Here is a 24040-nt window from a genome sequence, read left to right as displayed (position 1 = left end):
TACTATCAATTTTGCAATTTTTGCAGAATGTGTGGCGGGCCGGTAAACAATTAGCTGCGGGCCGCAAATGGCCCTCGGGCCGCACTTTGGACACCCCTGCTTTAAACAATCTAATTTCATTGACAACCTGGTCTGGTGAAGATAATGTCCTTTATTTAAAATAAATAAATAAATAAATACATAAATAAAATGTTCTTGACAAAAAGAAAAGAAACTGAAATAAAATAAAAACAGTTACATGGAAACTAGTAATGAAAATTAGTAAAATTAACTGTTAAAGGTTAGTACTATTAGTGGACCAGCAGCAAACACAATCATGTGTGCTTCACGGACTGCATCCCTTGCAGACTGTATTGTAGGAACCAGAATATTAATAACAGAAGGAAACAACTCTTTTGTGTAGAGATGTCCGATATTGGCTTTTTTGCCAATATCCGATATTGTTCAACTCTTAATTACCTGTTCCGATATCAACCGATACCGATATATACAGTCATGGAATTAACACATTATTATGCCTAATTTTGTTGTGATGCCCCGCTTGATGCATTAAACAATGTAACTTTACCATAAATTGATTAACGTGGACCCCGACTTAAAAAAGTTGAAAAACTTATTCGGGTGTTGCCATTTAGTGGTCAATTGTACTGAATATGTACTGTACTGTGCAATCTACTAATACAAGTTTCAATCAATCAATCAAAAACAATGTTTTCCAAAATAAGAGAACAACTTCAACTCCAGTTATGGAAAAAAGTGCCAACATGGCACTGCCATACTTATTATTGAAGTCACAAGTGCATTATTTTTTTTTAACATGCCTCAAAACAGCAGCTTGGAATTTGGGACATGCTCTCCCTGAGATAATCCTAATACCCACTACAACTATGGGAAATACTAAACTTTGACTTTCACAAAGTGCATTATTTTTTATTTTTTTTGCCTCAAAACAACAGCTACAAAAACAATGAAGGCACACAGCTTCAGTCCAGAGTATACTAGACTATGTCCGTGTTTTACCGGATATGTACCGCTCCGTACAGAGGCGTTTTAAAAAGTCATTCATTTTACTTTTTGAAACCGATACCGATAATTTCCGATACTACATTTTAAAGCATTTATCGACCGATAACTTTTGTGTGAATGAGTGAGAATTAGTGTAAATGGGGGAGGGAGGGTCTTTTGGTTGGTGCACAAACTTTAAGTGTATTTTGTGTTTTTTATGTTGATTTAATAATAAAAAAAATAAAAATAATAATAAAATAAAAATAAAAATTAAGTAACTGCTGTTACAGGCAGAACAGTCCCTACCTGGCGGTAAAGAGAAACGACGTCGGATACCGCACAACATCAGGGCAGTGTATAGCAATGTATTGAAGGGCGAAATTAATGTACGCTATTGTTTTTTAAAATGTGTTTTTATCATTTTATTAGAGGGTGAAATTATCATACAAATGGGTACGTCTGGCAACGCTGCTGCTCCCAGTCAGCCTGGAGGTGGGCGGAGTCTTCGTCCGGCCCTCGCCCCCTCCTCGGAAGTGGACACTCGCTGTCTACATTCCCCTTATTTAATTTTTCATATTTCGCAGCGAAACCCCCCAATGGAAGGCAAGATGGACGATTAAGCCGAACGCGGTCCCCCTGATTTCACCCTTCATTTGTCAATGAACTGAGAGGACCGGATGAAATCCAGCTGGGGTTTTCTCCGCTTTGCAGGGGAGGTAAGGCTCAGGGCTCCGTCTATGTGCTGTATTCAAGCTACATTCAGACTCGCTTGCCATAGTTGTTACAGCCAACTATGTTTTTGTATTTTTTATCAAATACAACCTGTGTATGTGGTTTTGTCTATCGAATTCACCCCTCAAACATGAATTTATTTCAAAGGGATGTTGTAGTTAAACCGCGACGTCAGGTCAACAAGCTAGCTGTATGAACGTTAGAGATGGTGTCGTCTATTCCAAGGTACTAAAGTACATTTCACACAAACTCATTTAGTTCAGTTCAGTTCAGTTTCAGTTTATTTCGAACATGTACACGATACAATGTAATGCATCACACAACTCCAGTTGTTTCATTACATCACGTCCGAAAAGGAGTAGGAAGAAGCAGAGCTTATTTAATCCTACCCCTTTTCATAGTATAGCCATTTTATCCAATGTCCTTGTTCTCTGTAACAGAACAGTGAACAAATAAATAATAAATACATAATATACAATAGTAAGCATACAATTATTAAATACATAAATAACCTTTGTCTCAATAAAAAAAGAAAAGGGTTCAAGATTTTCATCATAATTCTTGTTCTGTGTACTTTGTGAACACTTGTAGTTTGAACCGTCTCTTAAACTGAATCATTTTGATGCTTTGTTTGATTTCTCTGGTTAATCCGTTCCATAATTTAATTCCACATACGGATATGTTAAAGGTTTTAAGTGTTGTACAAGCATACAAATGTAATTTAGTTTCCCTTGCTGGAGATTTCCCTAAGAGATTTCTTCACAATTAGGGGTGTAACGGTTCACAAAAATTTCGGTTCAGTACGTACCTCGGTTTAGAGGTCACGATTCGGTTCATTTTCGGTACAGTAAGAAAACAACAAAATATACATTTTTTGGTTATTTATTTACCAAATTTGTAAACAATGGCATAACATACATATACACACAGGGTCCATTGCCATTGCCAGGGTTAATGTGGTCAACATATATAACATAAAAACTAATAAGATAAGGCTCAGAATGGTTTCTTAACAAAACCTTTCTACATATAAAGTGCTTTTTTTGATTGATTGATTGATTGAGACTTTTATTAGTAGATTGCACAGTACAGTACATATTCCGTACAATTGACCACTAAATGGTAACACCCCAATAATTTTTTCAACTTGTTTAAGTCGGGGTCCACGTTAATCAACATTAAACTGCCTCAAGTTGTTGCCCAGATTAAATAAAAATACAAAACTTTTCTTCTACATATAAAAAGTGCAATATAAAACAGTTTCAAGTCAACTCAGCCTCAGATTAACTTTTCTTCCCCCCCCCAAGCCTGGCTAACTTGGCAGTAAGAGGATATATGGGCTCATTGTTCTTCCACCATAGAAGTGGGTCAAAATCTACTTTTTAATGCAATATGGACTTATATCTGCTGCTATTAAAACATTTGTTATTGCTTTAGCCCTGCCTGACTCGCCGAGGAGAGGCTGCTTGAATGCGGTGGTGACGCTTCAAATGCGTTAGCATGTGTTATGAGAGTAGCGTATGTGGGTGTGTGGCCCTTTAATATGTGACAGCATGTGAGGTGAGTGTGTGGGCGAGCAAGGTGAGGGAGCGGTAGCGTGAGTGCGGGGAGTGCCTAGTGTTTTGTTGGATTGGCTGTGTGCAAGACAAGACCTCAATAAAGCCACGATTTGCAACTAATCACCGGACTCGTCATTTACCCTGGAGTCCGGAGCTGTGGAGACCCACTGCCGGGTAGAGGGAAGGGTGTTGCCCCCGAGAATACATCGGCCCTGGAGGAGTGTCTCCCCTGCGCTCCTCGACTACAGTCTGGGAGCCGGAAGCAGGAAAGGTGAAACACATGTTTGACATGTTGTCAGAAGCAGCTGCTGAACAATGTCGGCAAACCTCCGTCCTCCTTTGTTGTATCGCGCAGCCAAAGTGTTCCCAAACGGGAGACCTTAATGAGGCAGGAGAGTCTTCCAGCCCTGGATTTTACATGTTGTCCTAGCCCGGTCACTGCTAGCATGTGTACTCGTTCGGTACACCTCCGAACCGAACCAAAACCCCCGTACTGAAACGGTTCAATTCCAATACACGTACCGTTACACCCCTATTCACAAGACAAATGTATACAATCTGTAATAACTGACAGGAGCACTTGCTAAATTCCCAGTCAACTCCAGACTCTTTGTTCAAAGTAAATGCTTTAATAATATTGATATATATTGTATGGTCCACCCCACAATGGCTTGATATATCACAATGTTCATTGATATTTTTCCCCTAATCCAGTTAAATTTAATGCCTTGCCTGTCTGCCTGTGGACAGGTATCTGTATCCAGTGGGGAGGAAGGCTTAACCTGGGGGAGAAAGAATGAAGTTCACCGAACCCTGGGGAGTCCACAGGCTGGCTTTTCTTCTGGAAAAGGCCATGTCGAGGGAAGCCAAGATGTGGAAGGGCGACTTGCCAAAGAAGCCCTCCTCACAGGTGAGGGTGCATTGCAAAACTCTCAAAACAAAGGAACCATACAGTGGTACCTCGTAACGATATGTATCACAATATATTATTTGGTATATAAATGACGATAGAAACATTTCAAAATTGGTTTAAAAGGCGCCTAATTTGGCTGCTGACGTATGCAGTAACATATTGCGTCATTTCCAGTACTATTATTTTTATAAAAACTATTATTCGGTTTGATAATTTCCGGTTAGTATCTGGTTGCTTTCTGTAACATGCTTTTATCTACATTTCTGTTCAAATGTAATAAGCACATTTTCTTCTGTTGTTTGATACTTTACACCACGGGTGTCAAACTCATTTTAGATCGGGGGCCACATGGAGAAAAATTTACTCCCAGTGGGCCGCTCTGGTAAAATCACGGCACAATAATTTAAAAATAAAGACAACTTCATATTGATTTCTCTGTTTAAAAATGGAACAAGCACATTCTGAAAATGTACAAATCATAATGTTGTTTTTTTTTTTTTTACACTTACATGTTGCGGTTAATAGTATTCTATCGTTATTTGTCGTTATTTATACTTTCTGAATAAATTATGTGATAATGTTCATCAGAGAACTCATTGGTGTTGATTTTCAATCCATCAAAATAAAAAAATGATATCAAAATCAAATTACAGGATGTTATTTATGTAGTTTGCTCATTTTCCTCGACTGGTGCACTAACATGTGGTTTATTTTTTTTTAGTATGTAGCATAATCTACAAATATGAAAATAATTGCTATTGCGACATCTAGTGGACACATTTAGAACAGCAGTTTCTTTCATTCAAAAATTCCGGCTCGTTTTTATACTTAGCAAACTCATCCCGTGGGCAGGATAAAACCTGTTCGCTCGCGGGCCGTACGTTTGACACCCCTGCTTTACATTATTAGTTATGAGTGATGCTACAAATTTGAGTATCAATTCAAAACCAAGTAGTGAGAAGGGCGGTACAGTAAAACTTTGATTTACGAACTTAATTGGCTCTTGAACGGGGTTTGTACTAGGGCTGGGTGATTACATGATTGTGATCGAAAATAGTGACAAACTACCATCCATCCTGTTGATTGTGTATTCCGGGGGTGTCAAACATACGGCCCGCGGGCCATATCTGGCTTAATCCGGACCGTGGCCCATAAAATGGGTTTACTAAGTATAAAAATGAGCTGGGATTTTTTAATGAAAGAAACTTCTGTTCTAAATGTGTCAACTGCATGTCGCAATACCAATTCCAGTTTAACCCACTTCACACTGTTTAAAGATGACATCTCAGCTGACTTTAAGCGCCCTCTCGATTGGCTGCCGCTACTCCAATCAGTGCAGGTGCAAGCAATCAGCTGCTCCTGTCGTGGCTGGCGGCAGACTAGTGCTGTAGCGACGCCCAATACCTATTTTTATTGTAAATCATCCACTCTATGAATAAAATAATGAAACGGTAAGGTACAAAGACTTAAGTCAACACGTCCATCATCTGCATAGTTAGAATTCCGTGCAGCGTTGGCAAATTTGTTGACGGCACGATGTGCACTCTGAACTCCATTGTAAAAATTTATTTTTCTGTATTTGTTGTTTGTTCTATTTTATTTTAATGCGTAAATCTACCATGTTCACATTGGTTAAGTTTGTATTTATGTTACCTTTAACTTGGCTATTATGGTGTCATTTCGCCAATTGTTTTGATTATATTATAATTGTAATATTTGAATATTTGATGACAAATGAATGTGTTGTGGCAGCATGTGGATTTCACCAATGCAGCGGTTTGAGGAAGTACTCGGTTGCTTTTCCAAACACGTCTTTAATAGTGAACTGCCAACATGGGAATGCTAAACAGGAAGTGCTTAAAGATTAATGGCTTTGTGAATATAATGGAACAAAGTCTAAGTTCCTTGTGTTCTTCATGGTAGTTTGAGACTGCACCAATTGTTTACTCAGAATTTTCAACTAGCTTGAAGTGTTTTGCCATAAGGATTATTTGTAATGTGTACATTTTCAGAATGTGCATGTTCTATTTTTGGCCAAAATAAGACAAAGAAAACAATTTTGAAGTTGTCTTTATTTTTAAAAATATTATGCCATGATTTTACCAGTTCGGCCCACGTGGGAAAATATTTTTCTCCATGCGTCCCCTGAGATAAAATGAGTTTGACACTCCTGGTCTATTCCTTTTGTCATATGTCATGTGACTAATCTGTTTTGAGCACAGCTGCTGCTGAGTCACTGCAGTCAATGTTTCTGCTACGTTATCCTGATCAACTTTTTCTAGTGGTACTAACATTCTTCTTAAATCAAGTGTATTTGATGTTCTGGAGTGTGCAGTTTATGGCATAGTTTGTGTTATTAGCCACCCATATGGTCAGAGTTTAAAATATGACCTTTTTAAAAATCTAGGTTCAATACATTTAACAGTAAAAAAAAAAAAAAATATTGTAAGCTCTCATGCTGCTTATACTGTAGTTCAATTTATATTATACAATTCAGAAAGTTCAAGTTGCTACGGCTATTTAATGCTGACAAAACAGGCCAATAAAAGGCTGCAAGGCTGTAAATGACGCACGTCTAACACTTCTCTGACAGTGGCCTCGTAAACGGATGTAGGAGGTCAAGGACACAGGTGAGTCACCTCAGTGCCGTGTAAACAACTGCAGCATTTCTGACATAGTTAGAGTTTGTTTACATTAGACTGGAAAGACAGGAACCCTGTCCAATCAGATGTACAGGCTGGTACATTCCAAAGATCACAATATTGTGATAATATCTCTTGTCACTCATTTCAAGTAAGTGTAACACGGCCCAGGTCTGCTGTGTTAGGCTTCTCAAGCCGTCACGCCGGACGTTTCCAATTTATCTTATTAAACCTTTCGAAACTGTAGCCGCCAATATGACGTGCAGCGCTGTTTTCAAATTACCGTCAATTTTGAACTTGAGAAAATATTCCAATGGTTGGAATCTGCGTTTTTGAGTGACATACGGGTTATTATGGCAATCATAAGGGGCTACATCACAGCAGCTTAAGGCAGGCAAGGCAGGGATTATAGCATTTACAGTTTAAAAAGGAACTAGTGCAATACAAGGGTGATGGGAGGAGTTGAAGATGAAGTGTATCTAGAGTTTTACTCTCCACTTAAAATGTGTGTGTGTCTCTATCTGTGTGTCTCTGTGTGCCTTTGTTTGTCTTTGTGTGTGTGCTTATATATGTGTAATACATGTGTATATTTATATATACATTTGTATATGTGTATATATGTATGTAAATGTACATATACACTACCGTTCAAAAGTTTGGGGTCACCCAAACAATTTTGTGGAATAGCCTTCATTTCTAAGAACAAGAATAGACTGTCGAGTTTCAGTTGAAAGTTCTCTTTTTCTGGCCATTTTGAGCGTTTAATTGACCCCACAAATGTGATGCTCCAGAAACTCAATCTGCTCAAAGGAAGGTCAGTTTTGTAGCTTCTGTAACGAGCTAAACTGTTTTCAGATGTGTGAACATGATTGCACAAGGGTTTTCTAATCATCAATTAGCCTTCTGAGCCAATGAGCAAACACATTGTACCATTAGAACACTGGAGTGATAGTTGCTGGAAATGGGCCTCTATACACCTATGTAGATATTGCACCAAAAAACAGACATTTGCAGCTCGAATAGTCATTTACCACATTAGCAATGTATAGAGTGTTTTTCTTTAAAGTTAAGACTAGTTTAAAGTTATCTTCATTGAAAAGTACAGTGCTTTTCCTTCAAAAATAAGGACATTTCAATGTGACCCCAAACTTTTGAACGGTAGTGTATATGTATGTATATTTGTGTACATGTTTATATGTATGTATATACATACACATATACGTCTGTGTATATATGTGCATATGCATATATGTGTGTATATATGAGTGTATTGTTTATATTGTATTATATATATATATATGTATGTATATGTGTGCATATGTATATATATGTATGTGTATATATATATGTATGTGTATAAATTGGGCCTGGGCCAATAAAACAATATCCATATGTACGCGATAGACACATAATTGATATCAACATAAAATGCGTTCGATAAAACATTCAATATATATTTATATTTTTTGGTTGGAAGAAACAAGAAATTATGAAGCACGATTTGTTGCATGAAGTCACTCGCGCTCTGGGAACCCAGCTAAACAGGAAACAGGAAGTGTCACTGAGCAATGGGAGTGACACGGCAATCAGGTAACATTATCAACTACGAAGTTTGGTTGCGCAGTCTTTCTGTCTCACTGTGTATTCTCTGCATGTAGTGAGGAGAGAAACTGTGACATCCTTGACACATCAACACAATAACAGAAACTTGTCTTTAATTTTATTGGTGTGGCAACATCCGGACACTTCCGATGTGTGGGTTTAATGAGCAGCTTCCCAAACTACTCTGTGTTGTGTTCAATAGCTTATACACCACTGCCATCTAGTGTCTTGAAACTATAATAATAATAAAACAAACATGACCAAACTGTCAGTAGCAGGCCTGACATATGCCTGGCAAAAATGTATTAGAGGACTTGCGTGAACATTGCTTTGCTAGCTTTTTTGAATGGGTGTAGTCCACAAATTCATTGAGTTTGTCTATGAAAATATCACATTTGAGGGCTCACTTTGTCTTAGTTGTTACCATGTTGTCCTCACATTCAGAAGACAGAAGGTTGGAATGTGTGTTTGGGTAATTTACATGGTTTTCCTGTGCATTCGTGTTTTTGGTCTCAATATTTTGTTATTGTATACCAATAGTTGATGGTTTTCAGACACACCGACAACATGTAAGAATTAGGAATAGTATCATTGGTGATAATGATTAGCCAAAATTAAAAAGCTATTTTTATCTTTGTGAACATATTCTTATTCCCCAGAACACAGGACAAGGTGTTTCGTCCTCAAAGTATCTCTTTGTCTAAAAATAAATCATACCCTGTGCAGGTTCTGACAGTTGTTAATGTGTTATTTCAGGATACAGATATCTCTCCTACTCAGCGGGACGAGGCTGTGTGCTGGCTTACGGAGCTCCACAGTAGGCTGCAGCTGTACCCAGAAACATTGGTGTTAGCTGTTAGCATACTGGACCGTTTCCTTTCTTCCATCAAGGTAATGAAATATTGTATAAGGTGACTGACTTACTGTCAGTGAAATGAAACTGTCGTTATAAGACAGGGGTGGGCAATTAATTTTTACCGGGGGCCGCATGAGCAACCCGAGCACTGCTGGAGGGCCACATCGACAATATTTCAATTAAATTTTGCTCAATATTATTTTTTGATATATACCGTAAGATAAATAATAATAATAATAATAATTAATAATAATAATAATACTTTCATTTAACCTAACTTAACTTCATACCAATAGCACTGCTTTGGAAATCATTTGTACCCCTTTCAGAGATCACATTTAGTTCCCCTTAAACATCCTCATGTTGCACAATGAAATGTAAGCATAGGATGAAGTGTGCATTCCTGTAACTTTCTCTAGTAACAGCATTCCATGACTAATATCAATAAATTAACATTAATAATAAATGACAGTAAAATAAGCACACGTATGACTGAGGAGTCATAGTGTAACTTTGTGTGGTGTTTGAGTTGTCCGACTTTTTGTGTGGCCATAAACGCACCAGTGGTTTAGTGGTATGCGTGTTGGTGACAGATGACAAGTTGGTTTTGGCCTGGTTTGTACGGCAGAAAATGACTAGTTTTTCGAGATAGAAGTGTTTTACTCATGTTTTTGGTGTGGTTATGGCCGAATATAAACAGTTTTGCTCAATAAAGTGATCGGTATAGTTCCTGGCCTCGAAGCATCTCGATAGACGTTACAATAATTGAACGGTGTTCAATTGAAGGGAGTTGACGAACACCGTTAGGGCCGCTTGTTGTCACTGTCACTCAGAGTTGCATTGCAAAATTACACAGAATAAATGTGTTTATTTTTGTTTAGAATTCAGATGGGATTTGATTAGGTGCGCGGCATATATTTGCTGTGCGCAGAGGACGCTTGAGCAGTGCGCAATTGCGCAGGCGCGCACCTTAGAGGGAACGTTGCGTGGCAGTCCATGTCTTGTTGAAAACACGCCATTCGTCATCAACTTTTGTCTTTTTAGCGTCTCATCACTTGTCGCTGTGCACCTTCACTCACAGGTTACACACGGACATACGCCCATAAATAACACTTTTCAAAATAAAAGCAGCAGTTGTATTGCGCGCACGACATAGATGTTTTTTCAACTTTATTTTGTAATTTGTGATTGCAGCTGTTCACATTCACTCACAATCACGCACGCACATTTGTCCACACAGAAGTAATACAAATAAAGCTTTTCAAAAAAAAAGAAGCACCGTTGTATTGCACACTCGACATAAATACTTTTTTGAATTTATTTTGTAATTTATGATTGGCCTCACGCGGGCCGGACAGGGACGTACAAAGGGCTGGATGTGGCCCGCGGGCCGCAGAATGCCCAGGTCTGTTATAAGACCTTTGATGGACAATGAATTGACAGCCTTGGGCTTTTAGCCCATTGGCTAGTGGTTTTTAATCGGAAGTAAGCTTTAAAAAAAAGCATGGAAGTGTTATCTTAGAATCTATCACCGCAACTAAGTAAATTCACACATTTTTTTTTTGTTTAGACTGTTCGCCACTAGAAGAAAGATTTGTGCATGCTTGGTCAAAGCTATGTTTGGTTATGTAGACCAGTGTTTTTCAACCACACTGTGCCGTGGGATACAGTCTGGTGTGCTGTGGGAGATGATCTAATTTCACCTATTTGGGTTAAAAATATTTTTTGCAAACCAGTAATTATAGTCTGCAAATGATGTGTTGTTGTTGAGTGTCGGTGCTGTCTAGAGCTCGGCGGAGTAACCGTGTAATACTCTTCCATATCAGTAGGTGGCAGCCGGTAGCTAATTGCTTTGTAGATGTCGGAAACAGCGGGAGGCAGCGTGCAGGTAAAAAGGTGTCTAATGCTTAAACCAAAAATAAACAAAAGGTGAGCGCCCCTAAGAAAAGGCATTGAAGCTTAGGGAAGGCTATACAGATCGAAATTAAAACTGAACCGGCCACAAATTAAACAAAAACAGAATGCTGGACGACAGCAAAGACTTACTGTGGAGCAAAGACAATGTACATCCGAACACGACATGACAATCAACAATGTCCCCACAAAGACGGATACAAACAATGAAATATTCTTGATTGCTAAAACAAAGTAGATGCGGGAAATATCGCTCAAAGGAAGACATGAAACTGCTACAGGGAAATACCAAAAAAAAGAGAAAAAGCCACCAAAGTAGGAGCGCAAGACAAGAACTAAAAGACTACACAAGGGAAAACAGCCAACAACTCTAAATAAGTCAGGGTGTGATGTGACCGGTGGTGACAGTACACCTACTTTGAGACAAGAGTTATAGTGATGCATTGTTGGTTATGGTTTAAATTCATATCCAACAATTGCGACAACGACTTTTTACTGTCAACTGAGTTTCGTTTTTTAATGATTTCTGCTGGTGGTGTGCCTCCGGATTTTTTCAACGCTAAAAATGTGCCTTGGCTCGAAAAAGGTTGAAAAACACTGATGTAGACAACCGTTTATGTCGACGTGAGTTAGCCACTCCGAGGACTGGTTCTACTGTGAAAGCTGAGGATGTCTTGTTTGTCTTCAGGCCCGTCCAAAGTATCTGCGCTGCATTGCCATTGCCTCCTTTTTTCTGGCTATCAAGACCTGTGAGGAGGATGAGGTAAACACACCACACAACCAAAATGTATGGAACATGATCAGTGACTGTCCAGAACTGATGCTGATCAGGTACTGTCTGCCTCCCAGTGTGTGCCCTCTCTGAGCAAGTTGGCTTCTTCCTGCAACTGTGGCTGTTCCCCATCTGAGATCCTAAGGATGGAAAGAATTATTCTTGACAAGCTGAACTGGGATCTGCACAATGCCACGTCGTTGCACTTTCTGCACATAGTATGTAATTGTACAGATGCACATGCGTCATTATAAGGCTCACAGGACTGTAGCAACCTGAACTTGGTAGATTTGACTTGATTATACTTATGCAGCGAGAATTGAGAAAAACAAATATTGACACCTTGTAGGAAAAATATCTGGTTTTGCAAAGACGAGATCAGCTGTGTTTGCTATCAAAATAGCCATGGTTCCATGTTTACTTTCATTTTTAGTTGTCAGTTTACTTTAGGATTATTTTTTAAAATTTATTTTTCCTATTCACTCCTCTTTATCTTCCATAGTTCCATGCAATGGTGTTGTCATGTTCTTCTGGGCTTTTGGACACCTTGATGGGACTGAAGCGATCTCAGCACCTCGCCCTCCTCACGCGCCGACTCTACCACTGCTTGGCGGATCACAAACTCATCAAGGTAGGCGTTGAAATATGTTGCACTTGTTTGATTTTAAAACAAATATTGAAAGGTATTACCTAAGGTTGGGCGGATCCATCTCAATATTATTGATACAAAGGGTGGTACTAGTATTGGATCAATAACTTCATAACAAAACTGATATTTTTTAGTCCTCTTCTATGTTTGCTTGTACAAATATTTGTTTTTGTTCACATTCATACCTCGTTAATAATGGCTGACAAACTCAGGGAATAAGTTATTGGATGCAGGAGGGTTTTTGGGGCAAAAGAGCCAATAGTAGATTTATTATTTTTTTTTTTTTACTTATTTTGCACTATTGACTTTATTATGTTCAAAAAAATTGCAGACCTGCCAACATGTAAGCTTATTTTTTATGATAGTAATCAAATACTATTATGATAACAGTACAATATAATAAATACAACATATTATTAATTAAATAAAAAAAAAAACATTACCCGGTAGTTTAATTGTATTATTGATATGATACTAAGATTATAGTTTAAGTTAATTTCAAACATGCATGCAGTTACAATATATTGCAGCACATTTTTCCAGTTTCTCAATTACATGTCCGAAAACAAGTAGGAAGAAGCAGATCTTATTTATTCATACCCCTTTTCCATGTCATAGCACATATGTTCCCTTTCTGTTCTCAATTTGTAAACAATTTGAATCCATAAAAGTAATGTCATCAATAAATATTTAAAAAAGTTGTAATTCACATAGTAAGATTATCTAATTTTTAAAAATAAAGTTTAAAAAATGTTTTTTAGGATTCTCGTAAACGTTTGGTTTTTGAACAGTTTCTTAAATTGGATCATTTTAGTACATTGTTTGATTTATTTGCTTAATCCATTCCATAATTTAATTGCACATACTGATATGCTAAAAGTTTTAAGTGTTGTACGTGCATGCAAATGTTTTAAGTAACTTTTTTCTCTAAGGTTATATTTCTCCTTTTTTGCTGAGAAGAATTTTTGCACTGTCTAGTTTGCAAATACACTTTAGCTGTTTGCAAATACACCAAATCATTGCGTTTCAATATTTTTAATTCAATAAATAAAGGGTTTGTATGTTCTCTATAGCTAACATTATGTATTATTCTAACTGATGTCTTTTGCAATATGGTTAGCGAATGTGTTTATTTTTGTAGTTGTTTCCCCATATTTCTTCACAATAACTCAGATTATGGTAATTTTGAATGATTTTTCGTCCAGAGCATATTTTGCTTTATTCACCCCATAAGAGACAAGCGGTAGAAAATGGATGGATGGATGGCATTATTGAGGTTTTTCTTGCCACCATATGTTGTATATTTTTATGACATTTTCAGTTAATCGTCTATCACATCCAAAAATGTGATTTATTTTACTCTTCTAATGTCTTCTCCGTCTATTCGTATTTGTGTTTGACTTTTTCTCTTACTGCTGCTGAATTGCATTATTTTAGTTTTATTGAGATTCAGACTCTGTTTTTGTCAGACCATCTCTTTAATTTGTTAATTTTTTTCTGTTTTTTGTATTAGCTTGTGTGTGTTTTCTCCTGAACAGAACAGTTGTATCGTCTGTAAACAATACTAACTTTACTTCCTTGGTAACTTTACAAATGTCACTTATATAGAGATTGAACAATTTTAGTCTCAGTATTGATCCCTGGGGTATGCCGCAAAATATATTTAGCATTGTAGATGTTGGTTAAGTAGCTTCTTATCCAGTTCCAAACCAACCCTCTGTTGCCATAACGTTCTAATTTGTTGATTAAGATATGACCAATTGTGTCAAACGCTTTTCCTAGATCCATAATCACTGAAGCTGCACACTGTCTACTGTTAACTTTATTAACAAAGATTCATTTTATTTATCCCCTAGGAGAAAACATTAATCGTGTGGGTATAAACTCAAGTAGTATTGTCATCAACTGTTATCCTTGTCTATTTATTCATTTTTTATCATTGATTTCATGTGGTGTTAATAATAACTGGATTGCACATAATTAGATCCCATGAGTGCTGGTATTCTGCACGCATGCCTATAATTTATTCAATATCGACAGGAAGAAAGTAAAAAGTCACTGAATAAAGCCCTTGAAAGGAGTACCTGTGGCTTTTTACACTGCACTGACTCAACGCTAAAACACATGACACAAATTGACACTAACACATTTATATTTAACTCTTTACCAACTCAATTCTTTATTAAGTAACTGTTACTTGTCACTAACACAATTTAACTTAGGTATTATGTCTTACCTTTACTTTGGTGTTTAAAGCCAGAGCTTAACCGTATTAGACCCTTTTGCCCAACTGTCTTTTGGCAGGTTTTGCAAATAGTTGAGCCATTGTTTTCAAAGACTCCGTGGTCATTTTATAAGTACCCAAAATGTTCCCATGCTCAGCTTGTTTTGGGTGGGATCAGTTCTCTGCTTTCTCATGCTGCCATTTTTTAGGTTAGCTAATGTAGCATACTAGCATATATAGGTGCATATAAGCGCATGTTACTGGTGTAACTTTGTTTTCATTTTGTGCGGAGTGAGGAGGACTAAAACACATTGTGTAGTGGAACCTTTGCGATTAAATAACTTACTTTTTTTTTGTCAATCAAACTTTATTTATATAGCACTTTTCATGCACAGGCAAGTGGCAACAGAAAGTGTTTTACACCAAAAAAAGAGGAGAAGAAAACACACAGCATTACCAGCATTTTTGTCAATAACAAAACATGGTGTGGCACTCAGGATTGATTTTGTTAAATCACTTTTAACAATAAAACTGGTTAAGCGTTTCATCGCTAGTCTGAGCTATGACAATCTGTGTGTAGGCGGAGTGACAAGCTGTCGACCAATCAGAGCGCTCCTTTGTCTTCTATCCGCCTGCAAACGGTATTTAAAGGGTCAAATTAGACGTTGAGTTTACCTGTGATGTTGTTTGCCTCTTGTTAAAGTTCCCATTCATCTTTTTGATGTGTGGGATGTTAAGTATGGAGTAGGCTAACTGTTCCCTGAATCCAATCCAGAAACAAAGGTACGCTTGTGTTGCGTGCTATGGCTGAACAATCGCCTCAAAAAAGGTTTGGAAAACAAACCGTTCTCAATAGCTAGGAAGAAAGATGGAAGTTTGTAGCACACATAGATTTTTGTCAATGTTGGCAGGTCTGCGGTTGTGGTAATAAAAGGGAATAAACTGTATTATTTTGTCGATATTATTACATTGTCTTGCATTGTTGTATTTGTTCAATACGTTTGAAAGCAATATAGTAATACAACTATCACAACTGTAATAGTTTGAACTAAACACTATCTTTGTAAAAATAAACATGGAAGACAACTGAAAAATATTGATCCAATACTGATACCACCATTATTGTATCCCTCTGACCCTCAACTTGCTTCAGCATTCTGCCTGATTGATTTTTCTTATGTATTTCTCTCTTATTTTATATGTTTCTTCTTGTGCATGTACTGTATAAGTTTGTCCTCTCTTGTTGTATAGCTGAGAGGATCCATGCTGGCCTTGGCCATCCTCACTTTGGAACTGGAGACGTGCTGTCGTGACTGGCTGGCTCTCACCATCGAGCTGCTAAAGAAGGCACAGGTACTCTTCTCAAGTGCTCTCTGATGTGTTTACCCGATTTGCATATATACACACATAACTACCCGAGGGAAGCTGTAACTACACATTTAGATTATCACCACCAATGTGTGAATTTGGAGTGAATGGAAAATTAGGCTATGTATCACTAGAAAAAAGCAGTATATAAATCTAATCATTTAATATTATTATAATTATAACGGCATCAAATGTTATCCATTTACAAACTTGTATTGCTAAATTTTAGCTTTCTATATTGTGGTTACTTAATTTCAGAGGGGGTAGAATAGATAAAATTGTTTATTGAGTACTGTTATTTCAGAATGATACGACTCAAGTAAAAGTATAGAGTAGTCTCTAAAATAATTACTTGAGTAGTAAGTATTCAATGAAAAAATGTGAGCGCAAAATTCAGCCCAGGGTAGGCACGGCTGACTCTGTGGGCAGGCATGACGCCGGGACTGTGTATCGACCTCCTTCTGCTGTTTTTAATATTGGACAATATAGTTTACATACAAAATGTCAATTTCCATTTATAACAAGTAATAAGAAAACGTAAATGCCTTACTTACCTATCAAGGAGGAAATTAGCAAGTTTGCCGTCAGATGAAAAAAATCTTCTCCGCCTTCAATCGTCTCCATCTTTCAAAGGCATCCCCGATACAAATCCTCGTTTTGTTCCTGGCTTTGTCATGAATAAGTTGAGAAGCGTAACGACACCTTTTAGATTTACTAAGGTCTGCCATGTTTAGTAACTTTACCAGTGGCAGTAGCTCGACGAAGAGGGCGGTGTGTAACTGGAAACCTGGATGTGACACACTCACAGACTTTCTAACTGGTCAAACGGTGGAGGGCGGGGCATCGAAATGAACACAATAACAAGATTTCAGGGCTGTAAATATAATTTTGAAATGAGCATAACTGAATGTAATCAGTTATACCGCTATCAGTTATAGAGGTATTCAAAAAGAACATGCTTTATTTATGCCTTTTGACATATCAGGGCCATTTAATGATGACTTGACATGAAATTTCTACATATGGCACCTTTAACTAGAAACCCATTAGACTCATAAATGTCAATCAAAATAAAAAGAAGGAAAGTATCTAAGTTCTGGCGGATTTGGATATTAATACAAATATTGCATCAACACTTAAATTGGTCAAAATGCACTAAAATATGGCAACTGGTTGAATATAGAGTAGTTAATCGATGTAGATTATAACATATTTTAAAAATGTTTATACTATTTATCACTGTGTACACGATGTATGTAAATGTCTATCTGATGTGATCTACTGTTATCAGTTATAAAGGTATTCGAAAAAAACATGATTTATTAATGCCTTTTGACATATCAGGGCCATTTAAAGATGACTTGACATGAAATTATTACACACACACCTGCTCAGTGGCCTTGTGGTTAGAGTGTCCGCCCTGAGATCGGTAGGTCGTGAGATCAAACCCCGGCCGAGTCATACCAAAGACTATACAAATGGGACCCATTACCTCCCTGCTTGACACTCTGCATCAAGGGTTGGAATTGGGGGTTAAATCACCAAAAATGATTCCCGGGCGTGGCCACCGCTGCTGCTCACTGCTCCCCTCACCTCCCAGGTGGTGATCAAGGGTGATGGGTCAAATGCAGAGGATCATTTCACCACACCTAGTGTGTGTGTGACAATCATTGGTACTTTAACTTTTTAACTTAAATTATTACATATGGCTCCTTTAAATATTCTGCTGATATTGTTACATTGCAAATACATGAAAACATTCTTTTTTTAAATACAGTTAATACATGTGAACGGTATTGGCCGATCCATAAATGTAGCCATACAGTAAATAAGTATAAATGGCAAGATGTCACCTGTTCTCCCTTCTTCCCTCCTCCTAGATCGACACTTCTGAGTTGATCCGGAGTCGAGAGCTTGTTGCTTGTAGTCTTTCTGCACTGAGAGCACCCTTGCTTCCAAACACCGTCTACATCTACCAAGCCTATCGCAGCCAGGAGCCTCTGGGTATTTAAACTCACTTCTAGTTACATGAGGATGTAGTTTCACATGTTTTTGGAGAGGAGGAAGTTGTGTTTTTACTTCAATGAACTACTCCAAGAGGGAATTGAATACCCTCCTTGATTTCCATGAAAATGCACCTTTTTAATCATACCAAGTCACTGTTTGTAGATGTGGGAGTTTTTACAGCACAAATAAGTGCTCAGCTTAGATTACTTCCTTGTTTTCTATGTGAAATCTGATCAACCAAGTCTGTAACGGAACATTCTCTTCTCTTCAGGGCGCGTGGCCACCTCCACACAGTCTTCCTCCCCAGCTGGAGAGGAGGGAGGATGCCAGCAGCCCTGTGGCTCTCTCCTCTCCTCCAACCACAGCAGCCTCCCAGCTCTCCTCGCTCCTCCCAAACCTTTCTATCACCTTCACCACCTGCAAAGGCTCACGCTGCGCTGCAAGAGCTCCACAAAGCGAAAGGTAACGCCGGGTCTCATTGACCGGGTAAGAAATGAGGATTATCCTCACTTCTGGTACTCCACAACCTGATGTTTGGTATGACATATGTATGGTGTCACTGCACCCAGTGAGTGTTTGCGCTCGCATTGTTCGTTTCTATGCGTGCTGCACTCCTAGTTCCCTTTTTGGACTTAGGGCAGGCATTATATAGACGTTTAGTGACCCGTCAGAAAGGAAGGGAGTTGGTGGACTGTCTTTTAAATGTGCCTCTAGAACAGAGGTGTCAAAGTCGTTTTCACTGAGGGCCACATTGCAGTTTTGTTATGATTTTAACTAGGGATGTCCGATAATTGCTTTTTTGCCGATATTCGATATTCCGATATTGTCCAACTCTTAATTACCGATACCGATATCAACCGATACCGATATATACAGACCTGGACATAGTCTGGACTGTATACAAATGCTTATTTTGAAAATGTAATTTTGTTTACAGATTATATGCAATCTGTTGTTGAAGTTCCCAAATATTGAGTGTACATAAATTAAGGTGTGTGTTTCTGAGTCCGACCTGGACATAATCTGGACTGGACCTGGTTTTTAAGAACCCTTTAAACAATCTAATTTCATGGACAACCTGGTCTGGTGAAGATAAGGTCCTTTTTAAAAAAAATAAAATAATATAAGATAAATAAATTAAAAACATTTTCTTGAATAGAAAAGAAAGTAAAACAATATAAAAACAGTTACATAGAAACTAGTAATTAATATAAATGAGTAAAATTAACTGTTAAAGGTTAGTACTATTAGTGGACCAGCAGCACACACAATCATGTGTGCTTACGGACTGTATCCCTTGCAGACTGTATTGATATATATTGATATATAATGTAGGAACCAGAATATTAATAACAGAAAGAAACAACCCTTTTGTGTGAATGAGTGTAAATGGGGAGGGAGGTTTTTTGGGTTGGTGCACTAATTGTAAGTGTATCTTGTGTTTTTTATGTTGATTTAATAAAAATAAAAAATAAAACGGTATCGATAATTTCCGATATTAGAATTGAAAGCATTTATCTCTACTTTTAACAGTGAACACTATTATTACACAATTTGTTGATGCATTTTATTTGTAGATTTTTTTTTAAACTAAAATGTAAATTGCAATCATTTCACCTGAAAATTTAGTGTATATTACTGTAAATGGAAAAACAGTACTGCTGTTTTTATGGTTAAAAAAAGGCAGCTTAGTTGCCAGAATTTTACTGTGAAATTTGCATTAGTTTTTTTGCTGTAAATAAAAAAAACTGCATTTTTACAATAAAATTTTGGCACCTGATCTGCCAGTTTTTTTTGTTTGTTTTGTTACCGCAAATCAGCAACTGTAGATTTTTCGGTGTATTACTGTAAATGCCAAAACGGCACCATAGTTTATTACAGTAAAAAAAAGTACTGTTTTTTTCATTTAGAGAAATATGCTGTAGAAACCACAGTAAGTTTCACAATTTTACCATGAAATCTATTGCTACTTTTACATTGCACAATTTGATGGATAACGTGCTTTGAAATCATTATTAGTATTTATTTATATTTAAAAAATGGTTTGAATGTTTGATAATGTAATTTTGCATAATTAGACAATATTTAAGTTAAAATGTGTGAAGGGAGTACATGTATTTTTTCTGCCAAAATAGAAAGAAAAAATATTTAGTAAGAAAAGTTACAGTACTTTGATACATATTTCCAGGATTTCGAGGGCCAAATAAAATGAAGTGGCGGGCCATATCTGGCCCCTGGGCCTTAGTTTGACACCTGTGTTCTAGAGTGCCAAGTCTCCAAATCTGCACGTTTAGAAAAACAAAAGGCACAGTGAGCTTGTAAACAGAGTGGTATTTTAATTCTGTGTCACCATCATTTTGTATGTAGAGTTTTTATTAGGGGTGTCCCCTGTCGATCAGATGATACTGGTTTGCATGTAAAATGTAAATGATATCATCTTTGATACAAGCAGTCCTGTTTACATGTTTAATGTCCTCCAATAAGCGCACAAAGCTGATCTTTTCTTCTATTTTAGTCAAGTCTTTTACAAAAGGTAAACATAGGTTATAGGAGCTTGCAGTCACACAACAGCTGAGCACACAATGGCACAAAAGGTCGACATTGAGGTTACTTTAAAAAAATCCATTCTCATCTGAATTGCGAGAAGAAAAATCTTTAAGAATGTTTTTAAAAAATATATTTTTAGGCCTTTTTCAGGCTTATTTGCTGTGCATCTGCAAACAGAACGAGCTTTTGTAACATGTTTGGAAAAGGTTTTATCTTTTTCATACTAGAATAGAATATATCTTTATTGTCATTGTACATTGTACAACGAAATTGTATGCAAAACTAATTTAGTGCAAATTCATAATAACACATAAGAACATAGATAAATAGATAAAAATACATATACTAAATACATTGCGAGAATCAATAATTAATTCTAAATCCAATAGTCACCCCAAGAATCAGAATCAAATTGAATCTCGAGTTGTTGAAAGATTCCCATCCATACTAGACAACATTCGACTCTAAAATGGCACATTTGTCAATATTAACAAGTATCAAATAATGGTAGTTAAATATTACTTATCCAGTAACAAACGTGTCCACATAATTCAACTTACTGCGTCGAGATCTGAACTTCATAAATGATTGTGGCCACTAGGTGTAAAAAATCTCAAAGACAGCAGTCCATTCTAGACAATGAATAATAAATAGGTTCGTGTTCTTCATTCTTGTCGTTGTTCTCTAACTAATTTAACTTTATCAAACATTTCCTACAATGCCAAACTAGAAAATAAATGTATGGTTTGTGCAATTTGGTATTAGCCAATACTCCAGGCACTAATATCAGCATTGTATCAAAGGTGAAAAAGTTGTATCAATAGTTTTTATTGCAATTGTTGATCTAAAGTCAGAGAATGTATGGAAACAAAATGGTGCTGTAACTCAGACATAAAATAACAGTTAACTGTCCGCTGATTTCGGCACCCTTTTGTTCCCATACACCTTTTCCTGTGATTTCGGATCAACTTTGTAATAAAAACTGTACATACAACACTTTTTTGCTATTTTTGATGGTTGTCATGTTGCAACAGGAAGCTTACAAGCCGAATAGTGGAGGAGTTGTGGTTGCTATGAAAGTTGTCTGCAGCAGCATAGTAGATGCAAAAATAAAACAAAATTGAGCAAAGGGCATTACTTTAGGCTGAAATACTAATAATACTGTATTTTCCGCACTATAAGGCGCACCGGATTATAAGGCACACCTTCAATGAACGGCCTATTTTAAAACTTTGTTCATATATAAGGCGCATAGAATAGACGCTACAGTAGAGGCTGGGGTTACGTTATGCATCCCGTAGTTGCGAGACCTGTTGTGGCTCAATATTGGTCCCTATATAAGGCGCACCGGATTATAAGGCGCACTGTCAGCTTTTGAGAAAATTGGAGGTTTTTAGGTGCGCCTTATAGTGTGGAAAATACGGTAAATCTTTCTTTAAATAATGTCAAAAATGCATAAATCAGTATCCTTTCCCCCTGTATCTTTACATTTTTAATGGTAATTCTTCCAGATTGTAACTAACTACTATTACGGTATTTTTCGGGGTATAAGTCGCACCGACCGAAAATGCATAATAAAGAAGGGAAAAAACATATATAAGTCGCATCTTTTTGGGGAAATTTATTTGATAAAACCCAACACCAAGAATAGACATTTGAAAGGCAATTTAAAATAAATAAAGAATAGTGAACAACAGGCTGAATAAGTGTACGTTATATGACGCATAAATAACCAACTGAGAACGTGCCTGGTATGTTAACGTAACATATTATGGTAAGAGTCATTCAAATAACTATAACATATAGAACATGCTATACGTTTACCAAACAATCTGTCACTCCTAATTGCTAAATCCCATGAAATCTTATACGTCTATTCTCTTACGTGAATGAGCTAAATAATATTATTTTATATTTTACGGTAATGTGTTAATAATTTCACACATAAGTCGCTCCTGAGTATAAGTCGCACCAAACTATGAAAAAAACTGCGACTTATAGTCCCAAAAATAAGCATAATTGAGTGATATTTTCTACTGTTGTGTGTTGAGGTGGAGGAGATGGAGGTGGATGATTTCTATGATGGCATCAAGCGCTTGTACAACGAAGACAACACCACCACCCTTGCCCAGGAGGGGGCGCCATTTGTGAGGGGGGCAACAACAACAACAACCACACCACCACCAGCAGGTGAAAGAGAGGGAGGTCGCTCCTCCCCCTGCCCGCCGCTGCAGCCAGTCTGTGCCTCCTAAAGCGGCCGTGCTCGTCTCAACCATCTCGTCGCTCACGTTAGTCGACATTGTCAGACATTCGGCGTTGACATGCTCAACAAATGTAACCTCTGACATAGAAAATGTGACGTGGATGGTTTTGGTCGGCACACATCTGTTTTGTGTTTAGACCTGAGCGTCCATCAGACCCTTCAGCCAGAAAACAAGAGCAACAAAAATAATTAAAACCTTCTATTCTTTCTTCGTTACAGTTGACACAAATACAAAAAAAGTAAATAAACATAAAAAATATCTCCAAAAAAAAAAGTAGATCCATCCAGATTCATGTTTGTCAACCTTTATTTGTTAACTTAATTTATTGTCGTTTGTTTCCTCTTCCTTAATAGCAAGTTGGATATTTAAATGCATTTTTGCTTTTTTTCCCCTTCAAAGATGTGGTCTGTCTTAGTTCATTGAACTTTTCTGTTAGGGTGGACAAATAAAATAGTTTGTTCCTAATCCGAACCACTGCAAAACCCCTCCAAGTGCACCTTTAAGCACAAACTACTTGAGTTCAGTAAGCAATTCTGCACTGGAGCGCCACCTAGTGAAGGAAAATAACACCTTTATGGTCAGTTTAAAAATATCAAAGAAAACAAAAGAGAAAAAGTTAAAAAAAAAATATTTGTATTTGACCAAATGAAACCTCCTGGCCTCAGATTGGTTGTGGATGAATCTTCCCACATAGGTTAGTTTGGGTTTCTTGTCGACAATAGAGGTACAAAGTAAATTGCCAAGCAACAGCCCCAAAACCCTTCCAAATTTGCATGCACGTATTTACCTCACTCATGTACAAATTAATCTAGAACTGTTTAGTTGGGATTTTGTTGTTGGTATTCTCTCGTTAGAATATGTCTTTGTAAGCCAGTAAAACTGTAGGGTATCAAATATGTATCCCACCAACTATATTTACTAACATATGTTTAACGTATGTTGGAGCAAGCGAATCAGATTTCTTTGGGATGTGGTGAACTAGAGGG

At 37.2% G+C, this 24040-nt stretch overlaps 1 protein-coding gene across 1 annotated transcript; it reads left to right on the top strand.

Annotated features, from left to right (window-relative positions):
- The first annotated feature begins 1494 nt into the window (after nt 1-1494).
- Nucleotides 1495-23313, top strand: ccni (cyclin I). The gene is made up of 10 exons (XM_062031533.1): nt 1495-1721; nt 4047-4206; nt 9210-9344; nt 11912-11986; nt 12073-12213; nt 12498-12626; nt 16120-16221; nt 18117-18240; nt 18515-18705; nt 22842-23313. Exons 2-10 carry the CDS (start codon nt 4093-4095, stop codon nt 23040-23042), a joined length of 1212 nt encoding a protein of 403 aa, XP_061887517.1. The 5' UTR covers nt 1495-1721; nt 4047-4092; the 3' UTR covers nt 23043-23313.
- Nucleotides 23314-24040: the final 727 nt, after the last annotated feature.

This window comes from Entelurus aequoreus, linkage group LG21 (assembly GCF_033978785.1).
Source record: "Entelurus aequoreus isolate RoL-2023_Sb linkage group LG21, RoL_Eaeq_v1.1, whole genome shotgun sequence".
NCBI lineage: Eukaryota > Metazoa > Chordata > Actinopteri > Syngnathiformes > Syngnathidae > Entelurus > Entelurus aequoreus.
This window is presented reverse-complemented; position numbering and strand designations above follow the sequence as displayed.

Bases quoted from the DNA above. Each gene is read 5' to 3' on its own strand.
- ccni (XM_062031533.1), top strand. From the start codon at position 4,093: ATGAAGTTCACCGAACCCTGGGGAGTCCACAGGCTGGCTTTTCTTCTG. The intron at 16,222-18,116 runs GTACTCTTCTCA...CCCTCCTCCTAG, and splicing joins AGCTGCTAAAGAAGGCACAG to ATCGACACTTCTGAGTTGAT. The intron at 18,706-22,841 runs GTAACGCCGGGT...TTGTGTGTTGAG, and splicing joins AGAGCTCCACAAAGCGAAAG to GTGGAGGAGATGGAGGTGGA.